We start from the raw sequence: 17,468 nt of genomic DNA, 5'->3' as shown, positions 1-17,468 counted from the left end.
CACATGTTTCCCAAATTAATGGCAAATATACACCCAAAACCCGTAATTGGCCTAGAAAATGATTTACATGTATAAATAAAAATCGAGAAAAAAAAACGAAAAAAAAAAAATTGATAAATTTTTTTTTTTCATTTTTTTTATTCTTTTGATAATTCAAATGATGTCGGATTCACAAATCCCATTATCGATGTCGATTCCATCCCAACCACCATCTTCTATGCCGATACTAACATCATTACCTATTCCACCGTTAATTTCTATGCCGACGCCATCAATACCAAATACAGACGTGAAAGATATTGCTAGATTTATTTATTTAAATTTATATTCAAATAAAAAAGAGAATCAAAAGAAGGCTATTAAAACTTTTTATGATGTTAATGCTGGTATGTGAAATAGAATATTAAGTATAGTAATTTTAATTATTTAAAATTTATCTAACCCTTTTTCTTTTTCTTTTTTTTTTAGTTTTTGAGGATCCAATTTTAATTGTTGAATCACATGATAAAATAATCAATCAATTTCTCTTACTATCTAGCTTACTTTCAATAATACCAGACATACAATCAATCACTGATAGTGAAATAGCAGGAAATCATCATTTAGTTTGTATTGATTCCATAATTAAATTTCAATCTCCCCTTCTTTTTCCTTGTTTACGTCTTCCTTGTTTACGTTTGATATTTGGTAAGAATAACAAATTTAGTGAAATTACTATGCGTATATTAACAAGATTAGAATTTAACGAGCAACAAAAGATTGTCAGACACGAAGATATTTGGAGTTTAAAGGATTTAGTAGAATCATTACCAATCGTTGGATTTTTGTATGCAGATGTTGCAAGGAAATTCAATGCTATGGTTACCGGGTGTGCAGTTATTGCTGCTAAAGAGGTAGCACACGCTTTGGAAGAATGGAACATTTGAATTTTTTTTTGTGACACATATCATTTATAATTAAAATTCGATTTTTTATTATATTTTAATTTAATAAATAAAGTATTAAATGTTTCAAGAGAAAGAATCAATTGGTTGTTACCCCTTTTTTTTGATACCGGCATATCCCGATCATTAATTCGCTGTGTAATTAAATATACAATAGAATTCTCAAACAATTCATCTAAAAATATGGTTTCGATACCGGGTACTGTCGTAAAAAGATGCAGGTTTCTTAATTTGAAATTATCATGAGTAAATGGATAAACCTAATTATAAATATATATTTACTGTAAAACTTATAGCATTTATATATATTAATTTACTTTTTTATAATAACACGAAAAAAATGGGAAAACATTGAAAAAAAAGTTTAATCTAAACATGAAAATTAAAGTTTTCTATTTTATAATACAAGAACAAGAAAATCTTATTGGTATTATTTATTTATTAATTATTAGTTTTTTTTTTTTTCAGCAGTCGTGAATTCTTATGCCTACAAGTTGTGTAATAAACTTAGATAAAGTTAAGTGTATATTTTTTACAAAAAAGGATTATCATTTCAATATATTATTTTTACCTGTTCTAAGGTTTTGCTTAGAGAGTTTGGAATAAAGTTTTAAAGTAGATTTTTTGATTTTAAATATAAATAAATAAATAAAAATATATATATATATATATATATATATATATATAAACCAGCTTTGCAGATCATTTCCAAAATAAACTTACGAGAAAAAAAAAGATTGATATTTAAAATCATCATTATCACTCTTAAATAAATTCTAATAATGACCTTTAAAATAATAGTTACATCTCTCAAATGAAAATTTTTGTTGTTTCACAAGAAATTTTTCCCTTTTTTGTATATGACAAAAAATAGAGGTTAATCAATTAGTGTTACAAAATTACCTTAAATTACGTTAGGAATATCTAGTACCATCTAGACGATCTAGACTCCAATTTTTCAATTGAAAAATATATGGTAATGCATATTTAATACATTTACCGGAAACATATCCTATAAATCCTATAAATCCAGTTTTATCAATGATATTTACAGCTAAGCCACAAATCTTTGGGCCGAATATCTGTCACGTTTCCATCCAATAACGATTAATATGATTTTAAAAGTGTAAAGTGGTCCCCTAAATGGTTCCATAGTTTAAAGTGTAACATTATATACCTTTATTATAATAAGAAATTATGTGGTTTCATTCTATCGTAATTGAAAAAAAATGAACTTACTAAATTTCGTAAAGTAATATATATAAATAAATATATTTATTTATTTATATATATTGATAATTCCTATTATTAACTAAATTTGGAATCTTGAATCTTGTGATTGAATATATTTTGTAGAAAAAGTAAAAATGTCCCCTGCAAGAACATTACGAGGGAGACCAGCAAGCAAAGCTTATAACAAAATTGTTGTCCAAATTTGCGATTCTTTTTTGTGAGAGAGCGATTGGAAGCGCGTTTTATATTCAAGTATATACTGTAAGTGAATAAATTTAATGAATTATTAATTAGTACATAATCGATCCAAGAGTAAAATATTGCGAAAAAATAATATTTATTGTACAACAAAACAATTATGCAAATATTAACAATATTATTGTAAATATTATTCATATTGAAATATTGAGATCACGCCATGCCATAATTCGTTAACTCTTCGCATAATGAATTCTTTGTACAAAATCTAAGTTTAATAATCAAGGCCGAGTTTTTCCGTCTGTTTAAGAAATTTTCAATCATTTTTTTCCCATTTTTTGTTTTCATCTTTTTTGAATTAAATTTTGAACAAACAAAAATCTGTAAATAAACGCGTTTTTAAGGAATTTGGCCAACCAATGAAAAAATTTTTTTTTTTATACAATTTAATTTACTTTCTTTTAATTTAATTAATTATTTACTTATATATAAGCCCTTCATGTTTTCTATGTTCTGCTTAATACTCATTAACAAATAAGTTTTGGTCCGGCGAGTCGAGTAAGTTTCATGAAAATCATTAAATTTATAATTAAGTATGGACATGAATTCAAGTCATACTAAACATGAATTCCATTTCCTTGCAGTTGTTTATGAAATAACGAAGCCCTTTCGTTCTTAATATGATTGATATTAGTGATTATAACATCTATGTGGTTGCCAATAATGATGTAATAATGACTTCGTTAATTGTATACTCATTAAAGAAAAAGCGCGCCAATAATGTTTACTTATTAGTACCAACGATTCCTAATGAGGTAAAGTTATTATTAAAGTCTCTCTTCTCTCTCTCTCTCTCTCTTTTTAATCTATTATATTAATCTTTTTGTACCAATTAGTTTCAAAATCTGGGAGTAAATGTTATCAGGGGAAAATGGTCTGATGTCGAAGATTTTATAAATATTTTAACATCTGGTAAATTTTGATATATTTTCTTGTATCATTTTTTTTTATCATTTTTTATTTCCTTATACTTTTACAAATTTAGATACAATTGTGGTGATTAGTATGCTTTATCACGATTTCGAAATACAATACAATTTATTTCAAGCATGTATTTATAAACAAATTTCTCTCTTCATAACATTCGATTCAGGTATGGAATTGTGAGTATTCTCGATTTTTTTTTATTCATAAAATTTTACAATTACTGCCACAGAAGTTATAACTTATTCTCGTCTTTTTTTTTTTTTTAGAGAACACCACGTAAGAAACAAATCGTGCCCTAGGACTCGTTTACATCAAATGTTAATAGATTATGACTTTGAACGTTTCCAACAACAATCTCCTCCTACTCAATTAACAACTAATTGGATTTTGTTTCAAGTCGGTATTTTTGATATTGAAACGATTCAATTCGATATTTCAACTGTTACTTCAACTTTCAATTCTCCAAATCAGTTCATATTCTTAAATGTAACTGTTAAAGATGATCTTGCTTCGTTAATTGTTGAATCCATAACAAATCCAAATCTTCAAACAAATCGTAATTATGTTGTTGGAGAGTTCATCGCTCATACATTTCTTGGACATATATATCAAGTATTTAACAAAGGAGTTCAATTAAACACAAATTTACCAGCTGACATTAGTGAGTTCGATACATCAAATCAATTAAGATTATCTGGAATCATTTCGGCAAGACCTCTCCCACAGATTATATTTCCTAATTATAATTTACATATTAATAAACTGGCCATGGAATTATCTTTACAATATGGTGCAAACATTTATAAGATCCTTTCAGACCATAAAAGAATTTCTTTAAAACAATGGGTATACAATAGAATCTCAAATCAACAATCGTCATCATAATTTAACTTCTCTCATTATATTCATTATATTATTATAATGAGAAAATACATTCTTTTATTATTTTTTTTTATGATAATTTTTATTTTATGAAATATTTTTTCTTTATTTTTTATTTTTTTTATGAACACTTTATTTCTTTTTCGTATATTTTTTTATCTTATATTTTTTTTGTTTTTCATTTTCAACGTACAACGTTTAATCAGTTTAATCTTTCGTTAAACAATTCGTTTTTATTTCTTTCACCGAATAGACATGTATATATGAAAAGCCAACTTGATATTGATATTTATATTGATATTGATTTATCTTAAGGCAATCAATAATACTTTAAACCGTCGGTCAATATTAGATAGATATTCTTTTTTTTTCGTTTTTTCGTCATGGATACGGGGGAAATTATTGTAAAAGAAATTTGATTCTCTTTTTTCAACGAAATTTTTATCGTATTTTTAACGTTTTGTAATTAATTAACTTTTATCGTGTTATATATAATTCTTTTCTTTTTTTTTCGTATAAATAATTTTATAGAACTTTTTTTTCTTTTACATATTTCCTATTTTTTTTTTTTTTCCAGTTATTTCTAATCTTCTCTTTCTTATATATATATATATATATCTTTTCCTTTTTCTAATCTTCTACCTATAGAATTTTTTTTTTTTTTTTGCTTTTTTTCCACCAATTTTTTTTTCATAAGGAAAAAAAAAATAAAACATTTTAATAATGTGCTTAATGTGTCCACGAAGCACGAAACAGTCGAAACACGTTCATTTTTTTACTGTAACTTTTTAACGCGTTTAGCGTCACAGGATGTGATGTTAAATTATAAAGAAGGCGTATTCGTCAGGATGCGCGTTAAAAACGGTAGGTTTTTGAATATTTGCCAATACTATACTTGTCGTTACGGCATACGACATATGGAGCTTATGCCGTAATTTAAATACAGAAAGATTATACGATACAAAAAAAAGAAATCCATTCAAAAAATCAACGTTAACATTACAATTTATCTATGGCATTATTGTATTTATGAAAATAATAATATATGCCATATTCAAATTGCTTGAATTAATAATTCGGTAATTACAACGACACGTATAATAAATGTCGCTTTTCTCATAGATAAATGCTATAACAGATGATAACAGATGAGAAAATGCTATAACAGATAAGATATAACGCTATAACTTAAATAATACAACTCTATTGAAACTTGGGTGTTATCTAATACTTGTAAATGGCTATACTAATTTTCGCCCCCTAGTTCCATTTGATTGATCAACATCTGGAATTTTTTGATTTGTAATCATTTGTACTGCACTGTAAATACTGTAAATACTGTAAATACTGTAAATATTGATAAATTGCCAAGAAACCAGTTTTTTTGTACCATACAAACTGTTTATACGATAATCCTGTTATATTCTGTGGTTAGTTTTTGTGCTACACAAATTTTATTGATACGCAAACAAATAATTTTTAATGTATTATGATTATGCCCTTACTAATATAATTTTATCGTCTTATGACAACAAGTCATATTTAGTCATATTTATGAACAAATTAATTTTAATTTTTAATTTAATTCACAAAATGAGTAATAAACAAATCAGACGAGAATGATATCGCAAATGCAAATCCAAATTCGTTATTCAGAATTATGTGGCATTACAAAGATTGTTGTACATTTTGCCGGTTTGGTAATCTATAATGATATAAGATTTTCTTTTTGAAAGTTTTTTAAATATTTACTTTACAAAATTTCAATTAAGCTATATATATTCTTTAGAATAATTATTAGTTTACGGGACTAATCATCAGATAACAGATAATCAGAATTGAATTTTTTCAAAAAAAAATCTCAGCATATTTATATTATAAGAAATATAAGTTCTTAAAAATGGTTTTTAAAATAACCAACTACCGTAAAGACTTTTCTTTACCAAACTATTTACCAGTAAAGAAGTTTTTACTAAATACAATAAAATTATTATTTCAAATAATAAAAATACTTTACCATAAAAAGAGTCCAGTTATTTATGAAGAAATATGGGGTTTTCTTATTCTTTTTCTTTATTTCAAATTATATGTATAGTAAGAAGTATTTACTGTTATACTACTCTATATGTTCAAACTATTTCTTTAAATACTTTTTCAAGTTACTATAGAATTTCTAGTTAAAAAATAGGCATTCTATTTATATAACATTCTGATAGTATACTGTATCTAATGTGATTTTTTCAGTTAAATCCAAATGGAAATCTGCTTTAATTATAACATCTTTATCAACATCTTTATCAACAAGTCAAATTTTATTAACATTACTAATTATTTCAAAAGTAAATTCAAATTAATTGTATAATAAAATTTTATGTAAGATAATAAATATACTTTTTTATTAAATTGATGAATTACTAATTAAAATGTATTTTAACAAATGTAATATATTTTGACAAACATAATTAATTGAATTATAATAAACTCTTTTTAATTATTGTTATAACTTATAACCATTTGTTTGTGAAAAAAAATTTATTATTTCATTAAAAATTTCAGCAAAAATATAATTTTTAACAATAAAAACATGCCTTTCATGGCCTTATAAAAGGTTAGAAATATAGAAAAGTATGGAAAAATTCTTTCACAATATATTGCTACTACTCTTAAAAAAATTTGGATAGACTAACAAAACTGGTATATCTCAAACTTTACAAACTGTCATATCTCTAAAGGAATATAAATACAAAGATAACTTATGAAAACTTTATTTAAATGAATTTGAGAAATTTGGTATAGAAAACAACTCACAGTTTGCGACATTATTATTTTTTGTTTATATTTTTGCTGAAAATTATTATGAAACTGCTAATATAAAGGATAGACTCATAGTACAATCTTTTGAACAATAAACTGCATCTGCAATGTTAACAGAATGTACCAATAATATATCAGTATTATAAAAGATTATCCTAATGGATATGAAAACTTTTGAAAATACTAAGTATCAATTATTGGTCATAATATTCTCTTTATCAACAAAGGATTCTTAGAATTCTAAAAAGAGATTGGATATCAAACCCACTGCTTTTACTTCAAAAGGAAAAAGAATGTAGTTTTATTTGCTAAAATTATCAAGTAGAATATGAGTACTATAAAATACAAATAAAAACATTAAGCATAATACATCTAATTAGCAGAAAAAATCTGATAAGAAAAAAAGTTATATACTGATTAAAAATATTTTTACAGTTATGACTAATAAATATGATTCTTCAACTATAAATAATATTTGAAAAATAATTTTATATAATATTACATCTACCTAAAAATGCAGTATGTAATTGATAATTATTACCTTGTATTGTAATAATAAGAGTTGCAACCTATTACTACTTTTAAAGTTAAAGTATTGTATTACAACACTTATGATTGTTCAAAAATTTCCTTTTTGAAAAATAAAAATTACAAAAATAAGTTTTTATAGAACAAATATCATCATAAAAAGAAATGATTTAATATATTATAATACATATTTGTATAAATGGAAATAATATAATAATTACAATACTAGTAGTAATTATAATAGGACCCTGAATAATATATAAATATGTCAGATTTATATTTGCATAACGATCATAAGAAATATTATTCTCATGTGAGATTTTCATTTGCTTAACCAATAGTCTAATTTTAAATTAGTTAGATTTATAGATGCGTAACAAACTATAAATTTAACTAAACTCAGTTATGAGTTTGCGTAGCAAATACCCAATTTGGCAATTATCATATTTTATATATTTTAAATAATAAAGAAAAATGTTTGATGCATATTAATATCTTCTTTGTCTTTACATCTTATCATTATCTATACATATACATCTTCATCTTTGCATATTTGTTATTTTTATTTTACATATTCACATTTTTTTATGCATATTATGGGTGGTTGGAAATACTCAAAACAACGTTTACAAAAACATCCATTTGTTGCCAAGGTTATACGTGCTAAAAAGGTAATTTGTATATGTGGAGTTGCAATAAAACTTAATAGGAAATATGACGAAGACTATATTAATCGCTATGCAAATTGGCCTATATGCAAATGAAATCTAACAAAAAAGTATTTTGTGTTTTTTAATTCTATAAAAGCTGATAAAGAAGATGATGATAATGTAGATTCAGATGATGATTAGAATGATTAGGAAAGTGAGGTAGAAGATGTAATAGATGATGATGATATTATTACAGTGGTATTTAAAATGCGAGGTAAAACAATTAATAATGGATAAGAAAATGCTAATATGAGATTATCAGCTCAGCAATTACTAATAAAACTAGTAGAAAAAGAAAGCCACGTTTAGGATTGTGTTCAGATTTAATTGCAAAATATGTTGATAGTAGAGCTCTGAATAGGTTAGGTTAGGTCGAGTAATTGACTTGACCTGACCCAAGTAGGGATGGTAAAGTCCTAGGTCCTGGACCTAAAGACCTGGTCCTAGAACCTGGCTGCAGATCTTTAGGACCAAATTTTAGACCGAAGCGACAGGGCCTGCAAAAAGTCCTAGCATAAGGTTATAAGAGATCTATATGTTTAAATTATATATGTATAATTTGCTGTAAATTTGATTTTAAGTAATTATAAATTATAAAAAAGTGCACTGCAATATTGCAATACAATTTTTATATTATTAAAATTATATAAAAAATGAGTTACGATATTGCGATTCACATTTTTATATTAAAATCAATATAAAAAAGTGAATCGCGATACTGCAACTCACTTTTTTTATATAAAATCAATATAAAAAAGTGAATCGCGATACCGCAACTCACTTTTTTTATATAAAATCAATATAAAAAAGTGAATCCCGATATCGCAACTCACTTTTTTTATATTTAATTATTACAATAACTTGGTCAAGACCAGGTCCGCAGGTCCGTTCAATAGGACTTATAGGTCCCATGCCAGACCGACCTAACCATCCCGTACCCAGGCAAGGTTTAGTTACGACTGCGATCGACCCAAATATCACAGGTCCAGTTCAGATTAAGGTTGCTTGCCGAAATCTTCTTAATAACTGCCGAAACCTATACGGAAAATGTCGAAACTATATTAAATTATATTAAAAATCCTGCCGAAACTTTGCCGAAATGCCGAAACTCCATTTGTCGAAATTGCTAAAACCCTGCCGAAACTATAGTAAACATATAGTAAAATCTTGCCGAAATTTATCGCAGGATTTTGGAGAGGTTTTGGCAAGCGGAACGGCTAGTTGAATCCGTACTCATTAACCTGATATATTTTGGGTCGAAAAAAACATTTTAGCGTTTTTTATAATTAAATTATAAAAAAAAATGCTGAACGTTTTTTTTTTACAATTATTTTATGGAAAAGTACTTTTCAGCACTTTTTATTACGCCAAAACGTATTTTTTTTGTTTCTTCTAATGAAAAATGTCAGACCCGACATTTTTAAATTAAAGAAACTTTTTTTGTTTTTTTAAATGAAAAAACGTCAGGTTCGACATTTTTAAATTAAAGAAACAATTTTTTTTTGTTTCTTTAATAAAAAATGTCAGATTCGATGTTTTTTAATTAAAGAAATGATTTTTTTTGTTTCTTTTAATAGAAAACGTCAGGTTTGACATTTTTTAATAAAAAAACATTTTTTTTTTGTTTATTTAATTAAACCTAACGTTTTTAATAAAAAAAGACGTTTTTGTAATTATTTTTAATGAAAAAACGTCGGATTCAGGTCAGTTTGGCATTTTTTTATATATATAAAATGCTGAAACGTCTTATTTTTGACTGAAATATGTTGGGTCAATGGGTCAGGTCAGGTACCTGACTGTGGCTGACCTGACCCGAGGTCGGATTATTAAATCTGCTACCTGACCTGAATTTTTCAGGTCAACCCATCGGATCACCCAATCCATCAGGTCAAATTCAGAGCTCTAGTTGATAGGATACCAGCATGTTATGGTGGAGCTCAGTGTGTTGAAGTAATTGCTAAAGAAATGTATCCTGAAAAATTTTCTAACAAATTTACAAGAAAAAAACTTAAACCATCTCAGAAACGTGCATTAAACCAGAAAATTTATGCAGAATCTCAATGGCATATTGATAAAGATTGTAAGTATTATTATTTATATTTTTGTAATCTTCATCGATCAATTAATGAATATCTTTTCCAAATATTGTTAATAGGTAATGCTGTATGTGCTAAGAAATGTACAGGATATTCTGATTCTGAAAAAATAATTTGTCATGAATGTTATACACTCAAATGCGATCCTATTTTAGCACATCGCCTTACTATACCAAAACCAGCATCCAAAAATCTTAAATTTACACCAAAATTCTATTTCGAGAATAATTCTTTAAAAAAATATTTGCAAAATCAGGATCTTATTGAGATTTGGTCTATTATCAAGGATAATTATGATACAAATATATGGATTACATTAGCAGATAAAGCAAACAAGGGTGCATTTAAAGAAAAATCTGTATTTACAGGACTTTGTGAAGTAATAGTTCAAGCTGCAGTTCGTAAAGATAATAATAAAGGCAAGTAAAATATTCAATATAATGAACATTTTACAAACTTTCTTATTATATTAGGAAGTTTTAGTACTCGGGCTCTTAATCTTTTTCATTAAAATTTAGAAGGACGTACAATTCAAAATATACGGTATTTTTTACTTGCTTATTTATTAGTTAATCTTTAATATTTTTCCCTAAAATAATTAACAATTTTCATAAAATTAGTAAACTTCGAGCTAATAATGAAGACACACTCACAAATTCTAACCTCTCATTTGAAAACGTTGCCAAATTTAAAAGGCTAATTGATACATTAAATTATCGGGGGCCTATTGTTGCTATGTCTGATAACACTAAGTTGAAGCCTGCTCTTCATTATAATCCCGTTTTAGGCTGTATCGTTGGATCAACACTATTAGTTGAACAAACTAAAATTAATGCATACGAAGATATTCAACCGATTATTAATGATATTAAAATAAAAAAAGCAATTGCGAAAGATGTGCGCGCTTATATATTGCAGGTAATTGAGTGGTAATTATTGTTCATTTAAGCAATTACATAACGTAAATGACAAATACTTACTATTCAATTTATTAGATACCATTGCCGAATTTCCCTCCAGTAGTTATTGCATTAATTGCCAATAACAGAACTGATAATAAGTTGATAATAACCAGCTTTCATCAAAAATTGTTAACTCAAATAGCACTGCAACTTAACCTTCCAATTTTATCAATTGGATCAGATGGTGCTATTGTTGAATTTAAAGCTCAAGTTGCAATTCAGTCATATTCAACAGACGAACGGTTAACTTTTAAAATAATAAACTTGGGGTTGATTTCAGCTGCCCAATTTTTCCAAAAGTAGGATCTGTTATTCGCGTACAAGACCCTAAGCACGCAAAAAAAACTGGCCGTAATGCAATTATGTCTGGTGTCCGTCTTCTTACCCTTGAAAGTTCAACTGCATGATTTGAACAATTATTAAAATTGTCAAATCTTTCTAATTCTGTAATGTATCGTTATGATATAATAAAGCTTGACCGTCAAGACGATAGTGCAGCGTATTGTGTATTTTGTTCATGAAATTTACAAAATTGTCATGAAGCTCACGATACTGAAGAAGATATGTGAGGACTTTTTGTATATCTTTTCATAATGGATTAGATAAAAAATAATTTTGTTATAATTATTTAATGGTACTTTTTTTTTATTATTAAATTATAATTTGAAAATTAGGCGAACTTATCGATAGCTACTTGGCCATAAGTAATAACCATTAAAAAGAATTAAAATGTCAATAACATCCTTTTTCACTTTACGATTTTGGAAAGAATATGTAACAAATATGAGTGAAAAGTATCCTAATTTTATTTCTGTTAGCAAGAACTTTTTAGCTGATCAAAGTTTTGCAATTTTTGTTTCTCTTGTGAAGTCTATGATCTTGTTGGTAAAAGCACATTGGGAATATTACCCAAATTATCCATTTTTACCATAGATGCATGGATCAGAGGCTTGTGAACACTTTTTTGGCATGGCGCGTCAAATTAATTCTGATTTTAATTATTCAGAATTGTTACAATTAGTTCCAAAAATTTCTCAATGTACCAAAGCGTTAAGAACAAAAAATGTTACATTGGAAAAAGAAAAATCAGTTCGTGATGTAAGCAAGCATGCTTTTAGTATTATTGTAATATTAATTATTATCTATTTACTAGTTTTAATGAAAGAAAGTAAAAATTACTATTAGTTAACCAATTATAAATCTTCCTTCCCTTATATTTCTTTCAAATAGGTTACCATTTTAACTACAATATCGGAAATATTAATTCAAGCAAGTTAGCAGAATTATGTGCTTGGCCATCAGACAAGGATATTACTTCAGCTGTTAAACATTCTTACAAATTGGCGTCTGAACTTGCTAAAGCACTTGATATGGAACCTACTTCAAATATGAATCATTCACTATTACTGCCATTTGTAATGATAGATGATTAAAATTTGGAAGTATCAACTGGAATTAAGCCAACTTTGGAACTGGAAAATGATTCAAATGAATTCTTTGAAATCGATAGAGAAATTTCTGATGCAATTAGTCAAGCATCTAAGCATACTACTGAAAGAATTGATGATATTCTTGATTTATCGAACATTAAGAATGTTGATGATCAAATTCAGCAAACCCAAGTTATTTCATCTTTAGATAATATGAGAATAATTAATAATAAGCAACTTATTCATGGTATGAATTTTTCTTTTAATTATATTACTATATTATCAAAGTTTTTAATAGTATATTATTAAGTATTAACATAATCGTGAAAGATTCTTCTATTAGATATATTTTTCCAACAGAAGAGTTGAATTATTTGGTTATGATTAAATTACGAAGGAATCATGAAGCATATAATTCAAGACCAATTGAAAGACAAAATCGTACATATATGATTGGTCATGAAAACACAAATACTATTAATCCAAATAGGGCTAGTCATATAATTTCACATCTTACGAATAATGATGATCCGGCAGTATGATTTATTAAACAACGTGAAAAGCGATGGAAAGAAAATTGGAAGGCAATGACAGCTAATCTTGCAAGTTTACATAAATTTGAATTATCAAGGCAAAGACAAACTGATAAAGTTACAAATAAAAGTAAATATAATGTTAATCATGTAATTTATTTATATAATTTTTAATATTAATAATTTATTATTTAATTTAGTTATATGTGTTGAATCGGCAAATATTACTCAAGATTTTCCATTGCAACAAAGTGACTATGTAATTGCATTGTATGGGACAAAAATTTGTATTGCTAAAATAATAGCAATGTATTATGAAGGTTATGGTAACCATTGTTATAGCCAAAATGCAGTAACTCCAATTGAAGATTTGTCTTATATTTCATTACAAGTATATTTGCCCATTCATCTCAATATTTTTGCAAGTCAAACTGTGAAAGGTTATACACTATTTACTCATCAGTGTCCTCAAAATATTATATATCATATTAATTCAAATGGAGTAATAATTGGTGATAGTTCACTAACTTTAACAGGAGTAGTACGTAGTATTTTTAATTATTTTAACCGTGATACTATTAAAAATAGCATTATTAATATGATACAATAATGTCAATTTATCAATAAAGTAATAATATAAATAATTAAAATTAGCAAGAAATTTTTTTTAATTTTACAAAGTCATAAAATAAATTGCTTAGTAGTGCAAAAAATTTTAATGTTACAATTTGAGTTTGCTTAGCAGAATGAAAATAATTTGCTTATTGATCTTAGTAAATTTTGAAATTTTCATCTGACCTATATATATATTGTTCGGGGTCCTGGTATGTAGAATAACAAAATTTTGAAAATACGTTGTAATATGCAACTTTTGAAAAATTTTAATATAAACTTTATATAAACTCAAATATGAGTTGTATTAGTATTGTTCAGAGTCCTCCTCTTACCCTCTTTTAAATCAGCTAATTTCTAGTATACTCTTTAAACTCTGCTTATTTTTTTATTTATAAGGATGTAAATATTATTAATACAATTTTTCATTTTCATTAAAAAGTTTTTTATGGTAATGATTCCATAATACCAATAAAAATATATTATCAAGTTCTTTAAATATGTAACTCTTTTAGTTTTTCTTTTAATAATTCTGCACTAATAATATTGTCTTTTATAATAATGAATCTTTAAAAATTGCTTATATAGCCATCATCAACCAGAGCAGAAATAGTAGCTATTTTCTTAGCATTGTTGACAGCACCAGAAAATTCCAATGTAACTATTTATATAGACAGCTTAGGTGCTATAAATTCAATTAATTTAGCTTTTAATTTAACAACTAGAATATGACTTAAAAAGACTAATAACTTAATCATTATTAAAATAATTATGTTGATCAGAAAAGCAAATATAAATTTAAAGCTGGTTAAAATAAAAGGTCATAGTGGCATAATAGGTAATGATATAAGGACCCCGGATATCTAATATAAAGGTCATAATGGACTTTTGGCCAAAAACACCCCTTTTTGCTGAAACTCAAAAAATCGTTTTTTGTAAATATCTCAGCATCCAGTAATTCAATTTTAATGAACTTTTTTTTATTTTGTAGCCCTCATTTAGCTCTACAATTTAAAAAAAAGTTCATCAAAATTGGACCACTGGATGCCGAGATATTTACAAAAAACGATTTTTTGAGCCCCTGAAAAATGGGCCAATCTGCCGAAAGTGTGACTTATGACCTGTTTTGGAGATATCCGGGGTCCTATGATATAGCTGATAAATTAGCAAAGAAAGGCCAATGTGAAAACAATTTATTTAGGAATAATGTAGATTTTATTAATAATATATTATCTTATTTTCCTGTTTTTATAGATAATCCTATTGAAATCAATATTAGAAGATTTATTTTGAAAATATTAGCTATAGGTGAAGCCACTGAATGGTTATTATTAAAAAATAATCAGGAATTATGTTATAAAGATGTTAATCAGATAGACTGAAAAGTTACTTGGCTTATTTTTCATTATTGCAAGGGATTTCACTACATTAGCATACGATACTTTTATAGCAAAATTATTTCCCTTTAGAATCTATTTTAGCAATAAAAAAACCAAGACTCTACAAAGAAATGAAATTTATTATGAAATGTAATAAGAAGGAAAATTAGAATCATTTATTTAAATGTCAGGCATATGAGGTGGCTTGGGAAAAAATATTAGAGATTACAATAAAAGAATCTATAATTATATGTTTTAAACATGGGGCCCGAAACTGAAACCTCCCGAAACCCTTTAGGTTTCGGTATATACCGAAACTTAGTTTCGGGATGGGTGTTTTTTTCCCGAAACTCAAAACCCGAAACTGACCCGAAATTCCCGAAACTTTTATATACCGAAATATAACCGAAACCTATTAATTTACTTAATTAATTTTTATTAAAATAACTAAAATTATAACAATATTGAATTACTATCTGACATTTTATTAAAAAGACTTCTCAATTAAGTCCAAACATTTTTATTTTTATTTTTTATTTTTATGTTATAGATAGACTGTCATACAAGAGATTTAAGACATTACATAATAAAATATGAATACTAATCAAAATATATAATTGTATGAAACTCCCACTTAGAAGCCGCCCACCTTTTCAGTTATTCCCGAAGACGAGAAGGCATGGCCTGCTAGTCCATAACATAGTAAGGGGTAGAAACTATACTAGGGAAGTGATATCTATATTAAAAGAAGAATGAAAATTAATAAAATTAAAAGAAAAAGCATATCGGGAGGTGAATTAATGTGAGACAGAAAGGCTTGAATGTAAAAAGTAAAGATGGTTATCAAACACGATATATTGAATATCGATCTATTAATTATTTAAATTGCCACGTGATTATCCAATCAACGAGTTTCTGGATATCGGGATTAGTTTCGAGATAACTGAAATTAGTTTCGGGTTTCGGGATTTATTTAGGGTTTCGGAACTTGTTTAGGGTTTCGGGTGAGGTTTCGATTCGTATATTCCGAAACCCGAAACTTTCGGAAATCCTCTCAGAGGTTTCGGGCCCCATGTTTAATATGTTTTAAACAAAAACAAATTAGAGGTTAAGGTAAAGATTTTATTAGAAAAGTATTACAAAACATATTAGGAGTTATAGTAAAATCAGAAAAATTTCAAAAGTTTCAACAGTTGGCATTAGAAGTGAAAGTTAAAACCTTTTTAACAATAAAATTACAAAAAGACTTTAAGATATCTCTTGCTGAGGTATAAACACTCATGGCTAATATTTTAATTCGATTTATTTTAGTATTTAAAGAATTAATATGAAAACCAAGATGTGAACAAGTTATTTTATGAAAAAAAAGAAGAAGCATTTCTTGAACAGATAAAATTACTTCAGAATCTAAGTGAAAGGACAATTTAAATCAACTTTCAGAATTCAAAGTAAAGGACAATTTAAATAAACTTTCAAATAAACTTTCAAATAAAGTTAAAGATTTACAAACAGAAAAAATAGATCGATTACAAAAGTCAGTCTTTTTGGTAAAAAAATCAATAGATACCTTTGTAAGGAAATACATATATGAGGATTAGATTCCAATAAAAAAGAAAGTTGATAAGATTACATTATACATAAACAAAAAATTACTGGATTGATAGTTCCAAAATAATATTTTTTATTCTGTTCTCAATTATATTTATAATTTTAGACATATATTTTATTATTAATTTTATTTTATTAATATTTTTGTTTTTATTTTTGTTTTTATTTTTATTTTTATTTTTATTTTTATTTTTATTTTTATTTTTGTTTTTATTTTTGTTTTTGTTTTTGTTTTTATTTTTATTTTTGTTTTTATTTTTGTTTTTGTTTTTATTTTTGTTTTTGTTTTTATTTTTGTTTTTGTTTTTATTTTTGTATTTGTATTTGTATTTGTATTTGTATTTGTTTTTATTTAATTTTTATGTTTACAGTTTATAGTATGTTATTTTGGTTTAAATAAAGGGAGACGAAAAAGTCTTTGGCCAAATATTTACGGAGTTATATTGAAATCAAAGGCAGGAATTCCTGAAAAGAACGCTAGTAAATGTTCTTAAAAGGTAAATTTATTTACTTTTTACATCTTTGAGCAATATCTCAATATAAGATCCAAGA

At 26.1% G+C, this 17,468-nt stretch overlaps 3 protein-coding genes across 3 annotated transcripts; all 3 read left to right on the top strand.

Moving 5' to 3' along the window:
- The first annotated feature begins 144 nt into the window (after positions 1-144).
- Positions 145-1,026, top strand: OCT59_022078 (uncharacterized protein). The gene is made up of 2 exons (XM_025319317.2): positions 145-386; positions 469-1,026. The coding sequence occupies exons 1-2, from the start codon at positions 158-160 to the stop codon at positions 924-926; spliced, it is 687 nt and encodes a 228-aa protein (XP_025174135.1). The 5' UTR covers positions 145-157; the 3' UTR covers positions 927-1,026.
- Positions 1,027-3,055: 2,029 nt separating this feature from the next.
- OCT59_022077 (uncharacterized protein) lies at positions 3,056-4,247 on the top strand (the record flags this gene model as incomplete). Its single annotated transcript, XM_025329266.2, has 4 exons — positions 3,056-3,190; positions 3,272-3,347; positions 3,421-3,538; positions 3,629-4,247. 4 exons carry the CDS (start codon positions 3,056-3,058, stop codon positions 4,245-4,247), a joined length of 948 nt encoding a protein of 315 aa, XP_025174133.1.
- Positions 4,248-12,512: 8,265 nt separating this feature from the next.
- Positions 12,513-12,787, top strand: OCT59_022076 (uncharacterized protein; the record flags this gene model as incomplete). Its single annotated transcript, XM_066146938.1, has 2 exons — positions 12,513-12,522; positions 12,585-12,787. 2 exons carry the CDS (start codon positions 12,513-12,515, stop codon positions 12,785-12,787), a joined length of 213 nt encoding a protein of 70 aa, XP_066006031.1.
- Between the last annotated feature and the right edge of the window lie 4,681 nt (positions 12,788-17,468).

Source organism: Rhizophagus irregularis, chromosome 30 (genome assembly GCF_026210795.1).
Source record: "Rhizophagus irregularis chromosome 30, complete sequence".
Taxonomy (NCBI): domain Eukaryota; kingdom Fungi; phylum Glomeromycota; class Glomeromycetes; order Glomerales; family Glomeraceae; genus Rhizophagus; species Rhizophagus irregularis.
The sequence above is the reverse complement of the archived record's forward strand: the minus strand, read 5'-3'. Positions and strand labels throughout refer to the sequence as shown.

Excerpts from the sequence above, each read along its gene's own strand:
- OCT59_022078 (XM_025319317.2), top strand. The coding sequence starts at position 158 with ATGATGTCGGATTCACAAATCCCATTATCGATGTCGATTCCATCCCAA. Across the intron at positions 387-468 it reads TTTTTATGATGTTAATGCTG|TTTTTGAGGATCCAATTTTA; the intron begins GTATGTGAAATA and ends TTTTTTTTTTAG.